The sequence below is a fragment of the Salminus brasiliensis genome, chromosome 3 (assembly GCF_030463535.1).
Source record: "Salminus brasiliensis chromosome 3, fSalBra1.hap2, whole genome shotgun sequence".
Lineage (NCBI taxonomy): Eukaryota > Metazoa > Chordata > Actinopteri > Characiformes > Bryconidae > Salminus > Salminus brasiliensis.
Window position 1 is genome coordinate 11,091,403 of NC_132880.1, and position 13,922 is coordinate 11,105,324.

The following is a 13,922-nucleotide window of genomic DNA, read 5'->3' on the forward strand; positions in this document are numbered from 1 at the left end:
AGAATAGGCTTTGACCACTAGATGGCAGACATGACCTGGGTTAAGTCTGCTTTGATCTGCTTTTCGTCTGTGTTTTTTAAACAGTTTGCAATACGCTGGTAAAAGCAGTAGCACTTACTCTATTCTATCCCCATTTAAACATATAGCATGGTATAAGACATATGGCCCTGATTGGCTGTCAGACCTCCTCTGCAGACCTTAACATCAGCACAACTGTTTTGATTTGAGTTTCAAAATATTTAGTGAAGCAGAACAGAAACCACTGAGCAAGGGCTTTTCCCATCTGCTTGTGTCATATACTGCACGCATGCCTTGTACAGCGGATTCCAACAAGCTTTTTACTGGCAATTATCATCTACATCTGCCAGGTAAAATCTGCCCTTTCTGTTTCTGGTGGCATTTATTATTTCAAGGTATTATTTTTCTGAAATGACTCATTTTTAGTAGAATATCGTGAGAATTTCCACAGTCCATAAAAAATGTTTAGACAATACATCATTATTTTGACATATGTACTGGGGCGAAAACCTTTGAACTAAGAATAAGAAGAAAGAACAAGGTAGAATAGGCTTCCAAACATCTGGCAATGACTGATCTTGTAGCCAAACAATTAGTCTACTGGTTGCATCACTCACTGAATAACAGACAGCCAAGGTCAGAGGCTGTAGCAGTGCAAATCAATTAGATTCATATTCTGGATTGTTGCACTGATCTTTCAACCAGCTAATAACTGGATCTTTAATGATTCTCTTTCCCTGTTTTAAAATAGCTTTGTGTCAGACATAATATAAATAATAAAGAATATTTTCTATACCTTACAAAAATATGTAACAATTAGATGTGGGTGGCTGGTGGGTCATTTTCAGCAGTGCTCTCACACTGACGTAGTGGTGGTTTGTGTTGTGCTAGTACGAGTGGATTAGAAACAGAAGTGCTAATGAAGTTTTTTAAACACCTTAATGTCACTGCTGGACTGAGAATAGTCCACCAACTGCGGCCTGTGGGCAGCATCCTGTGACCACTGATGAAGGGCTGGAGGATGACCAAAGCAAACTGTGCAGCAACAGATGAGCTTTTGACTGACTTTACATCTACAAAGTAGATTAACTATGAAAAAGTGTCAAATAGAGTGGATAGTTGGTGGACACAGCACACTTTAAACACTCCACCACTCTATGTAGCTATTAATAGGCCTTCCTCTTTTGACTTAACCATTACTGCATTCATTGTTTTTGTTCTCAAAATATTTATAACAGGATGCAGACCAAGAATGGCAGTCCATGAAAAGAAAACAAATTCCCATGAAAAAGAAAATAATCTGAGTGTTTTTTTTTTAATTATTATTCAGAGGTGTATAATTTGTCCTAAACCCATACTCCAGGCCAAGTATTACTACTTTGATACTTAAATGAAGGATCCAAGCAGAAAAAAAACCCTCTTCCATAAAAGCTACATTATGGGTGGCATAGATTTAGGCACAGATCACCACCGCAACACTAAGAAAGCAAACCTAATATGCAAAACATCTATTTTTTGGATCCTTAAACTAAAACTGCTTAGTAAGTGTTGTGAACAGTAGTTAATCGGTTTTTAATATTGCATTAGACATCGTGTTTACATTGTATCCGTGCTTGGTTGACCTACTTTTATGTTTAAAATGCTGTATGCAGACTAAAGCCTCCTGATGCTTCTCCTCTCTACTTTGTCTCTCAACTAAATGCGACGTTGCAGGAGCCCTCCTACAGCCGAGGGTAAACCTGCTGTCAGCTAACCGAAGGCGGGTTCAATTTATGGAGGGACGTCTCAAATGCATTCTGTGATCAGGTGAGTTACCCGGTGAAGTATACGATGCCTAGAAGGTCACTGCATTTTAGTTTATTTTTTTTAAACTGAGACGTTTTTGTCACGCTGGGCCGCAAGTTCCCAACTGTACAGGAAAGTAAGTGAGTGCAACCTGTTGCTGATATAAGGCTGCTGTTAATGTTAGCTAGCGAACTTCGCTAGCCAGTGAGCTAGCTAACTTGCTTGCTAACAGGAAATACTGGATTTAAAGGTAGTAGCTAAGTTAGCTGGCTAATTCAGCTATTCATTTAGCACTTTTTAAGCTAAGCATTTGCCTTGGACGTTGAGTTTCGGTAACGTTGAACATCTGTTGTACGCTCGTTAGTTACGTTAGGACCGAAAAGAAGTAAAACTATCCGACCTATAGCGTTAGAACGCTTGCCATACAGGTTTGATGGCACAGGTAACTGGAGTTGGTTAGTTAGCCAGTTAGCTAGCTAGCCTGTTTGCATTAGTATATGAGTCGTCTATGTTGCTCTCTGTCTCTGCTAGCACTAGCAGACAAGCAAGAAGCTAAACCGTTTACGTAATTTCGGTAGAATTTGGCGAAAATCGGCACCACGGGGATAAGTTAGCGAGTTACTAGCTAAAGAAACAAACTAAAACTTGCGAAGTTGGCTGACAGTTCTAGCCTTAGCTAACTGGCTAGCTCTCTACCTAACTTTATGCACCTGTCATTGTCTGTTACGTGCCAGCCTTCAAGGTATTTTCAGTCATATTGGACTTGGATTGGCGCTAGAGTGTAATTAGTACAAACATCTCATATTGTACTCTAGTGGACACATCGATTACAATCTGATCAACTAGGCATGATTTGATTTGTCGCGGGCTGCGGTCACCTTGTGGTGTAGCGCCAAGGTAGAGATTTGACATTTGGTAGTTGGTGTTGATTCGTATTGCATTTATGACCCAATACTTGCCTTCCACCGCAGACAGTAATGTGTATGATTTAAGACTGCTAGAAACTGCTAGCTAGCTACAGTTTTACGATGCGGTGCAATATTTCTGAAGTGAAGGAAAAAGTTCACCTCGTATAATAATTCTGGATGTTTGTCGTATAGTGCTACTTGGGAGTTACACTGAAATAAACTGTAGTGAATTTGCATCCTATAGTAAAAAGTCTTTATTTCAACTGTACATGAGCCAGTGACTGTAAGACAGAGTAGTGTTTGCCTTTAGCGTCTGGTTTATTACTGGTAACTTTACTATACAGTGGGAGGCTCCCTTTGTCCCTTCGTCCAGCTCAGAGCACTCAGGACGCAGCCTTAAATATTATTTGATCTTGATATTGGAAAATATTTGCACATATTACCCACAACTAGTCTAGACTGATGGAGACAGACTTGAGCTTCCAGTCTCTTGGATGCCTGTGCATTCCTGTGCATTCTTCCTTTCTGTTTGAAACGAGTTGGGACAAGTGCGTCGCTGCTTGTAGCTGCTTATAAGTTTTACCACTTGGAGAATGAAGTACCTTAGGCTGTGTTTTTGTGTCAAGTCTGTAGATATGTGAGACATTCCCAACGGCTCCAGGTCAGAGTAGGTGGTCAGCTGCCGTGGTGTCAGGGCTTGCCTGAAGTTCTGGAGAAGGTAAGGAATAGTCTTAATCAGTAATGTTCTTTTTGTGTGAAATAACAGCTTGTTTACAATGGTGCAAGTGCGGTGCTTTGTATGCAGCTGTAGCTTGCTAAATGACCTTCCCCCCGATAATCTGAATCAGATTAGAACATAGGTGATGTACCATATGCATGGTTTCTTTTAAACCAGAAAAATGCAACAATATGTCTATATTGAATAAAAAGTCAGTTTGTGCTATTGGAAAGATTCCCCCACTCCTTTCTACCTCACTTTACCAGAACTTCCCAGGCAGTAGCCTATCTGGCTTTGGAACTCAGGGCTCAGGGCTCCCACTTTGCCAAGGCTAATTGACCCATGTGACATGGTATCACTTACATGATGTGCAAAATCTCCATTCCATTGTGTGTGTGTGTGTGTGTGTGTGTGTGTGTGTGTACACACCCTAAACCTTATATACTCATTTCCACCATTAACCAGCTTAATTTGCCTCTCTCATTTTGGCTCCTTAGGCCTACCCTCTTTCCAAATTTCAAATTTAAGCCCAGCCCAAGTTTGTAGGGTTTGGGAATGAGTGTGGGTGTGTCCATATTGTAAGACCCGCCCCTTTCTCTTTGCTCTAGAGAAAGACATGTACTGTAATACTGAAGCAATACTAAATTTTCGCAATAATCAGTATGGCTTTAATTATGTTTTTGAGTCAATATACTGTGCAGTCTCTCTCAATGTGAGCGAGATAGTGTGTACACAGAATGATCACTGCTCGTTATCATGTTTATGCTGGTCTGCACATGAAGTCGTAGCACTTTGACATTCCATTCCCAGAGTCGTTATCATGGCCGTCTGATGCAGCATCTGTACACAGCAGATGTAAGTTAATCATTGCTGAAAGACTGTTGTATGCAGACTGTGCTGTGATTTGCGTTTTTCACGAATGGCTATAGAGTTGTAGAGAGAGGTTGTGGATCTGTATTTTGTAGTTATAGAACATGTATGATGGTGGGGCGGCTAAACAATGGGAGCTTGTGTGATTTAGGTCAGTAGCACAAGTCTTTCGTAATGTTTCTTCTGTGAAGAGGTTTTAATTAACAGAGAAAAACAGAGGAAAAAGCCAGGTGAACCACATTAACTGCAGCATTTCACAAATAAATGCATGCACACACGCTTGCTTGGTTGCTTGATAAGTGTTTTCAGGTAGCCATTTTTCAGTTTTGTCTTGTAATTTATAAATTACAGTGCATTAGTCAAGATTTAGGAAACACCATCTCTTGAGCACACCACAAGCAGATCACTTTCAGAGAGATGTCTAATCATGCTACCCAGGTACACTACAATATATTCTTGCTATAGCAGTGGTTTCTCACTACAATTTTATGATGATATTTTTGATTTCTGAAAGTAAAATTCATCTCATAATGATTTACTGCTTTGAGAATAGATGAGTGCATTCGCTGACCAGTGTTTCTTTGTAGTAAGCTCTCATGAGTTTATCAGTCACTAGCAAAGTCAGAGTATTAGTATTGCATATAGGTGCAGTAAACCAGTATTCCATATATTAATGGAGTTTCACCCAAAGCTTTACTTTACTTTACTTAGTTCTCTAAGTGATTAAGAAAAATGATAAAGATTTGAAAAGTGATAAAGGAACAATGGAGATCAAGTTGAGATCTGGAAGATTAAGAAAACTCTGAGAGAACTGCTCGTAGGATTGCAAGAAAGCAAAATCCAAAATCCTGTTTGACTGGAAAACACCTTTCAGAAGATTTAGTTATAATTTAATTCTGAAGCAGTAAAGCCTGCCAAAATAAGACATTCATGATAAAGTAGCATGGGCTGGATCGTTCACTATTTGGACTTGGACTAGTAAAAATGGATTTAATTAAATACCAGCTGATTCTGGAAGTGAAAATCACACTATACAAAAGCTAAAGATGAAAAAGAGGGTGGATTCTACATTATTCTGCAGGATAATGACTACATTTTGCAATAACGAATTAGCAAAAATTCCCCAAAAACAAGAACTGAGAATCTCCTAAAGGGAGTGTTATTAAGTATTAACCATGCCTGATGCCCAAACTTTAGCTTTTTTTTTTTACATTTTGCTCTTTTTGTTTTATAGTAAGTTTAGCTTTTTTAGAAGTATTATACCTATATTCTGACCTGGGGTTCCCAAACCTTTTTTATGCCACTATATTTGTTACTTCAGTGTAGTATATGACAAAAAATGTATGTGGTATGCTTACACATGGTGGCATTGCATTAGACTCTGTCTGTTATTACCTTAAGCCATGAGGAAAGTTGGCGTTTTTTTTATTTCTGTTAAAAAACAAACAGTCAAAAACAATACACACTAACAGCATTATGTGCTTCCTCCTGAAGATTCAGTTGCAATCAAGCAAATATATGCAGTGATGTTCAACACAGTACTTTTTCTGTATGCAAATAGTACCTTCTTGCAAGCATGACTCATCCGAGTGTTTTTTTTTTTTTTTTTTTTTTTTTGGTCGAAGCAAAAGCGGCATGAATTCCCTATGCATTGATGATCTTGTTGTTTTTCAATTAGGCTTAGTCAATTACATGCTAGGTAAAGCGTAATATGCTGATGTTAGCTGCTGATATTAATTGCAGGAAATGTATGCCTTATGTTTTTGTATTGTTCACCAAACACAAACGCTATCTAACACTGATCGCCTAAAAAGTCTTTTTAGTCTACTGATAGTGTTTGATAGGTAATGGAAATTCTAAATATTAAGCAAATGATCAAATGATTTGCTTTGTGGTGTTTATTTGCACTGTGTGTAACACAATTTTCTTTACAGTCGCTCTTCTGTAGGTTAGTAAAGGCAGAATGTTGTTCTGTGGGCTGTGTGTACTTTCACCACTCAAAGCTATGTAAATACAGCGCATTGGGATCAGGTCACTTTACAAAACCAGTCTGTCCAGCTCTGTCTCACAATCTTTCATTTGTTTATTAATTTTCCTTGGGTTTTTTTCTTTTTTTTATGTAATTGAAACTTTTTTCTTTCCTGTCCCTTCCTGTACTTCTTTCTTTCTGTCCATTTCTTTTCTTGTTTCCTTCTTCCTTTCCTTTTTTTTTACATTTTCTTTGTTTCTTATATTTCTTTCATCATTTCTTTCTTTGGGCCTTTTAGTCTTGTTTCTGGGTTTCCTAAAATCAGTCTTTGTGGTTATTGTTTTGCCATATTGCCCACTTGTTTTTTCCCCCTTAAACATAAAGCTCACAAATTTATTGTGATTAAAATTAGTATCTATTCTTGTGTTTTGTAATAATGTCTGTGTTTTCTGTAAAAAAAACAAACAAACATGTTCTGCTGTTGAAATTAAATCATTATTTAATTAAAATGTCATGGACATTATTTGTGAGTAAAACCTGATTGGAAAATACAAATTTAAAAACAGATTTAAAAGATTAGAATGTTTTCTACACTCTCTAGTGTTATCTCCAGCACACGCTCAAGCACGGTAACCTACTCTGCATCATTTAAAACAGCAGTTATAGTGATGGCCTTAGGTGTTCCTGGTCCTTGTGCTCTCTTGCATTACCTGCAAGGCAAAACAAACACTAGTGCATGACGGGACATGGACGCCCTCTGCATGTTACACAACAGTACAGTGCTCTTTCCTTGCTGTTAACCCTGTCCTCCCTATGCCACTGTTGTATGTACCTATCTTTATAGCAGTATTATAGTTATGATTGGGGATGCTCGTAGTAAACAAACCTGTGTTTCTGTTCTATTCATAGATGTAACTTGTATTTTTTAATCAAATGTGCCAAATCTGCCAAATGGCAAAATTCAACACTGTAACCCTGCTGCTAACATAGCAGACAAATCCTCATTACCAGCCTTGCATTATCTTTAAGGTTTCTGTGTATTGACATGCATGGCCAATGTAAGCTCATGATTTAGTGATGGACGTTTTTGCACAGAGGAATAAATGACCACAAAACCATGTAAATAATATCACCATACCATGTAGTGGTATGCAAGGGTTTGGGAACTCTTGGTCAAAATATGTTACTGTGAATAGCTAAGCCAGCAAAGCATAGCCTGCTTTTTTTTTTCTCCCCAAAACTGGAACAAGTTTATTGAAAACCTGCATGATCAGTTTCTAATAACCCTGTTATTGGCAATCATCGTGGCTTGTAAACACTTTTTTTTTGTATTTGTTTCATTCTTGTTTGAGGGATTTTTGCTGTTTTGTACATGCTGCTCTTTTGCAGTCTATCCACATATTATAAAAACATTTAGGTTGAGGGACTGGGAGCACCTTTTTGAGAAGGTTTCTGGGTTTTGAGGTGGGTTTAGGATCATTGTCTTGCTGTATAAGCCATTCTTTTTTCATTAAACATTTTTATTTATTTACTTTTTGTAACTAATGTTGTGATTTTTGCTTTTGGAATTTGTTGGAACTTAAGTTCAATTGAATCTGTTCATTAGTCTATCAATAAAATGTCCCCTGTGTCACTGGCTGCAATGCAAGCCAAAGCATGGTCAATCCACATACCTGCTTAACGAATTTCTGCACCCATTTTTACTCTTCTTTTTCAAATAGCATGATGGTGCCCCCTTAATTCATCTTTGAATGACGGTTTGATTTGTTGTTATTCAGCTAACATCATATCATACATTTGGGGTTTTGTATGAACAGTCAGCAATTTAAAAATCATTCATTATCATTCATAAAAAACAGCAGTTACTATACCCTTTGTCATTTTTGTTGTTTTAAAATTGTCTAGAATTTGTCTGTCTTTTTAATGATAGTTTTTGTTTGAGCTTTGAGTTTATTGTTGAGCTGGGCATTATGATGATATTTTATGGTACTGTGGTAAATTTTGTTATTGTGATGCACACTATGCTTTTCTAAGCATATCAAGGATATGTTAGTTGTTAGTCCTTAATAAACACTGATCAACTGCAGGTTTCATTACAATTAAGTTTAATGATAAATTGCAGCAGATATTGAATAAAAATCACTGTACTCCGTATTGGAGAGTATCTGAATAGTAGTTTTTAAGAAGCTGTTGCTACTGAAATATTTAGTCTGCGATTACATGTATCGAGGTAAATATCAAGTGTTGTGAAAATATGGTGATCTATGGTGATTCTAGTTTTTCAAAACAACATGTATTCTTACACTGCTCATGTGTACCTTTAATGAACATCAGGCCAGACAGGCTGTTGTTTTGTCTGTGTTAGAGGTAAAATTGTGTTTATTGTGAAAGGTTGTGAAAATTAGTTTTACAGGGCTGACTGCACCATAGACCTGAAACAACTGATACTCTTTGAGGGGTCGTTATGTGCCCGATGTGTAGGTGGGCTGTGTTCAGTGTATACAAAACACTACAGCTATAACTCACATCAGAGGTTCATTTTCTTACACCGCGTGCAGCCTTCAGATCAGCACAGCAAACAAACTGTTTTGACAGAGGCAGTGATATTTCCACAGCCAACAACATGGGCCTCACATCCTAACTTTGTCACAGTATGTTTTTTTTTGTTTGTTTTTGAGAAGTTTTAGCAAGAAATGCCTTGTAGACAAGAAATTTGTGTGTAATGCTTTAGGGTGAAACAGAAAACTCAAATTAGTAGACTTCACAAAAAACTTCAGCCTCATGTTGCTGAGAACTTGCTAGAAAGGTGCTAGGATTTGTGCTCCTTGGAATACTGTGTTTGAAGCATGTCTGTGTTCCTTTTAGAACTGTGTTTCATGTCAGTGTGTTCCTTTAGCCTGCATAATGCAAGCTTTTGGGAAAAGTATGTTCATGTTGTTAATCTTTGTTGCTTGTTACCTATATTTGCACACCTGTACAGATGTCCTTTTCTTTTCTGTAAATATATTTTTCAGCTCTTTATTACCTTTATTACCTTTAGTACTTTCTACTTTTTTTAATTTATCCCCTACCCTATTTATTGTTTAGTGTCATTTTCCTTTAGTTTAAGACTGTGTTCTGTGTTTCTTTGTTACTTGTCATGCGTGTTGCTCTCACCAAGACAAATTCCTTGTATGGGTAACATACTTGGTGAAATAAAGAGATTCTGATTCTGATTCTGATTCTGATAAAGGTCATGTGCCTCATTCAGAGGGCAGCCCAGGCAGAATCACTGCAAGTAATATTTGTCAGACCTTTCAACTGTAAAGCAGTGAGGGAGAACAACAGGTGAGGTCATTGCGCAGTTGTTTCGGTTTTTGAAACTGCATTCAAGAGTAAAGCTCGAAACTGCAACTACCTCTGCCCTCTGTATTTCCGGATTAGGTCACACTAATTGTGGCCAATGGAGGAGCAGCGTGTTTCCCTGCATTTGTCTGGCAATGGCTTCAGTCACCAATCAGCACTCTGTTGTTGAGATTAGAGCCACCAGTCTTGATCCTGCTTTGGGTGTGGCAGAATGTTACACACTCTCTTAAGTTCAAAGTGCACTCTGGACCATGTGGTGCTGCACAAAGCTGTCATTATCTGTTCTTAAGCAGCACAGGAAAGGTGGCTGATAGTGATGTCGCTGTTAAAGATCCTTAAGAGTACCAGACTAAGAGGGGAATGCAGGACAGTTCCCTCAGTGACCCTGATTTTTGTAGGTTCCATAAATGCTTTTAAAAATAAACCTTTATATTATTTTTGCCTCAGACATGGTTTAAGAAGGGGGGAAAAATATTTTATGCGATAGAAATAGATAGAAATTCTGTTTAGGGGCCCAAATTCTATCATTTTTCTCATTCACATATGATGTTTGTGTTAATGTGCCCTTAAGACTGGCATGACTTGGCTGCGCTGTATTGTGCCAAAAGCAGTCCTAGCTGAAACACTTTTTATAACCTAAAGGTAAAAGATCTAGGCAAAATTTGCGGATTATTTGCATATGCATTGATGGTAGCGACAACACAGCAACAATAGATTCTAAATGTATTCAGATGTATTTGCTGCTTACTTAAATATGGACTATGGGTACACATACAGGTGTTTCGCTTCATATCACAGTTGAATACAAAGGAGGAAATGAACAAAAACTGCATAAGGCTAGGTTAAGTTAAGCAGAGCATCCAAAAGATAATCAAACACAGATCATACATCTAGATCTGAGAGATAAAACATCAGCTAGACGTAGGCAATATGATCTTAATTGTATTCAATTCCATCACTTCTCAAGTATATCATGGGTGTTGTAATTACCTGTAGAACACTGAAAAACTGCATCAACCATTAAAAAGATCTAGACTAAAAATAATTATACCTTTTGTAGCTGTAAAAAGGCATTTTATTTTATGTGAAGCTTGTAACAGGCATTTACCATGTAAAATATGTTTGATGTACTAGCACGGAGTTGCTGCTCCTGCTGCTATTTTCCATGTCTAACAACTGACTGAAACATGTTTAGACAACCACTCCTAATCATAGTTAGTGGTGTGACCCCCTTTTTTAAAAGTCAGAAATGAAAGCAGTACTGTGATACATGCAGAGTTTAAATATAAGCAAGATTCTGTTGCATAAAAACAAAGTAAAATTACATTTGGTCTTCTCTAAAGAAGGGGGGGGCTGGGGGGGGCACTGATAAACTCCCCTCTCTTATTTCAAAGGACTTCTTGCATCTTGCATTCTTGTAAACACGAAATGTGCTTAGAATAACAAAAATCAAATCTAATCAAACCTTACCTTTAGCATTAGTATAACGTTATAAAATAAAACCACTTATGTGAAGAAAATAAGAGTTAATTATTTGAAACCAACAAAACTAAAATTAAAATGTATTGTTGTCTGTTCAGATTTTAACTACTTTCAGCTGTATTCACTGAACCTTTTAATTTGATAAGTGACAACAATTTGTGTACTGGTCAGGCTCTAGTCTTCAGGAGTTGGTAGGGCAGCAGTAATAAGAGTTTGTTATTGGAGGCCTTAATAGCTTGTGTTTTACATGCCTGTAACTCTTCCAGGTGGAGAGGTTCATATTTAGCCAGATATAGTCTGCCCAAGTTTACAGATTTATCTCTCTCCAGTCTACATTAAGAGAGGTTCTTGTAAACTAGCCAAACCATCAGACAGACTGCGTCATGCTTGCATGAAGTTACTGTTAAAATCTCTGAAGATTCAACAGTTCTACAACAGCATATACTGTACCACATTGTAGTAGTGTAATGGTGCACATATACAGACTTGATTTTCAGTTCTGCATAATTTACAAATTGATGTGATTTTCAGTTCTGCAGATTCTTGACAAAACTGTACTTACATCCTATACAGGGTTTGGCTTAAATAAATAATTGCCACTTAATAGCACATTCCTCAAATATACAATTTCTCAAATGTGTATATATACAATCCTCAAATAAGTTCTACTTTGTATTTAAATGTTTTTTTTTTGCTAACAGTTTGCTAACCATTTAGTAATATGGACATGTAAAAATTGCTTTTCTTAACTGTTAAAACTTATGACTATTTTCCTTATATACAGATACAAATTGTAGTTATAGATATTAATGTAGTAGCATGGGTAGTACAGTGGCTTTGTGGTTTGTGGCATGTTTGCCTCTCAGTGCTGGTGTCTCACCATCTGAGTGTTATTTCCATGCTCTCCCCAGAGGTTTTCTCTTGGGACTCCCATTTTGTTGTCTGCATGTATGTACTTGAGAGCATAAAATGTATTGGCACTCTGTCCTGGGTGGATGATCGTTTCTGGTTGGGTTGAAAGTATGCTGTGCACGATTGGCTGCCTCTTCTAACTGGTGTGTGTTGGTTGAGTGTAGTATATTTGCCCCTTACTTAGACAAATTCCAACATGTTTTAAGTTAATTTCAAGTACATCTCTTTTTAAGTACATGTCTGTGTTTTGCATTGTTCTAAAAACAAATAAAACCTTTAGGTTTAAACAGACCTCATAAAAGACAAGAGACATGGCGTACCAAAAACAGATTATACTCAATTGTGGGCAATTTACCTAGGGCTGGGCGATAGGATAAAGATACAACATCACAATGTATTTAATCACAGACCAAAGACAGTATCAGTAGGAAAATCAAAATCAGTAGCTACAGATTCTTAAAAACCATTGTTCAGATACTCTCCCATACTGAGTACAGTGATTTTTATTCAGCATCCGCTGCACTTCATCTTATTTAAACAGTAGAATTACACTGTTCGTAATGAAACATGCAGCTGTTCAGTGTTTATTAAGTACTTACAATATCCTCAATGTGCTTAGAAAAGCTTGTTGCTTTTAGTTTGGGTTATAATGGTGAATAGTATCAGTAATCAATAATTACAAATACATTTGACAATATGGAATGTCATGGATGACTTTAGAAAATTGTTGATGGTTGTCTGTTGCTAAGATCTGAAAGCCTAATTTGTTCTGATTACTCTTGGGTGGTCTTGCTTTGTTTTGTTGGTGCTCTGATGCTTACTGGTGTGCTAGAGTGGCTGAGAGAAATCTTCACAGATGGCACTGCTGTTATCAGAGTTTGCAAAGGAATATCCTTGGATTGTTTTTTTTTTTTATTGTGTTGATTAAAAACTTATCTTAAAACTGAGTGTGATTAGCTTAACCTAAGTACAAAGTGTACAGTAAACTTCTGGAAGTGGTAATGCAGCATTGTTCCTTTTATTTGCTGTTGTAGATTTAAACATTGCACAAATTAGTAGAAAGAAATGGAGCATATGTACTGGAATACATTTACTTGGTAAGCATTAAATGCTACCGCGTAAACTAATATTACATTAAACATTTTTAATGGATTTCAGCATTTAGTAAGAATAAATGTTTGGGTTAGATATATAACCCATCATAAATGTTAATGCTGTAGTAAAACTTCATGTTTACTTTTGTACATTTATTCAAATATTATTGAAGGAGAGAACTCTTCTTTGACTCAAATAGGGCTTTTCTAAACACTAATAATACACATCTCCCCCTTCTCTCAATTTCAGGAACTTCTGAACTGCTGTGACACTAGAATGGAAAACCGAGGTAAGAGGACCTTCTTTTTTTGTTTGTTTGTTTGTTTCAGATCAGTTTCTTCAGCGTGATCATTGTTCACCAATTGTGTATCATTTACATGTGACCGTAGGGCCGTAGTATATCTTGACCGTAGTCAAGAGTTCAACATTTCAGCTTTTATTTCCTGGTATTTACATTTAAATGTGTTAAACAACCCAGGAAATACCACCCTTTATTTGAACTTACCTATTTTTCAAGTGAGCAAAACTATTGGAACATGTGACATTTGTTAGGTTTTTAGTCTGGAATAGCATCACAAATGAAGAGTAAAAACAGTTTGCTGATGATAGTGGTCACAGTTTTGAGGCAGTTATTGCAAGCAAGGGTTATGCCACCAAATATTAAATATTATTTACTTTAAGATTATTTGTTCCTTTATTTTTGCTCATCTAAAATGCTGTGGTTTAATACCAACAGTGTTGAGTTCAGAATTTCAAATGTTAGAACATTTGTCTCATCCTCATCTTTTGATTTTAAACCTAAATGTCTTCAATGAACAAC

At 36.9% G+C, this 13,922-nt stretch overlaps 1 protein-coding gene across 2 annotated transcripts in view; it reads left to right on the top strand.

Annotated features, from left to right (window-relative positions):
- The first annotated feature begins 1,690 nt into the window (after positions 1-1,690).
- Positions 1,691-13,922, top strand: part of phactr4a (phosphatase and actin regulator 4a) — a 48,815-nt gene continuing 36,583 nt past the window's right edge. The window contains exons 1-3 of one of the 2 annotated variants that reach the window (XM_072675429.1): positions 1,691-1,824; positions 3,338-3,429; positions 13,352-13,391. In XM_072675429.1, coding sequence (XP_072531530.1) covers positions 13,379-13,391 — 13 coding nt within the window. In that variant the 5' untranslated portion in view covers positions 1,691-1,824; positions 3,338-3,429; positions 13,352-13,378. The remainder of the gene's footprint in view (positions 1,825-3,337; positions 3,430-13,351; positions 13,392-13,922) is intronic. The other variant, XM_072675430.1, reaches the window with a different exon arrangement.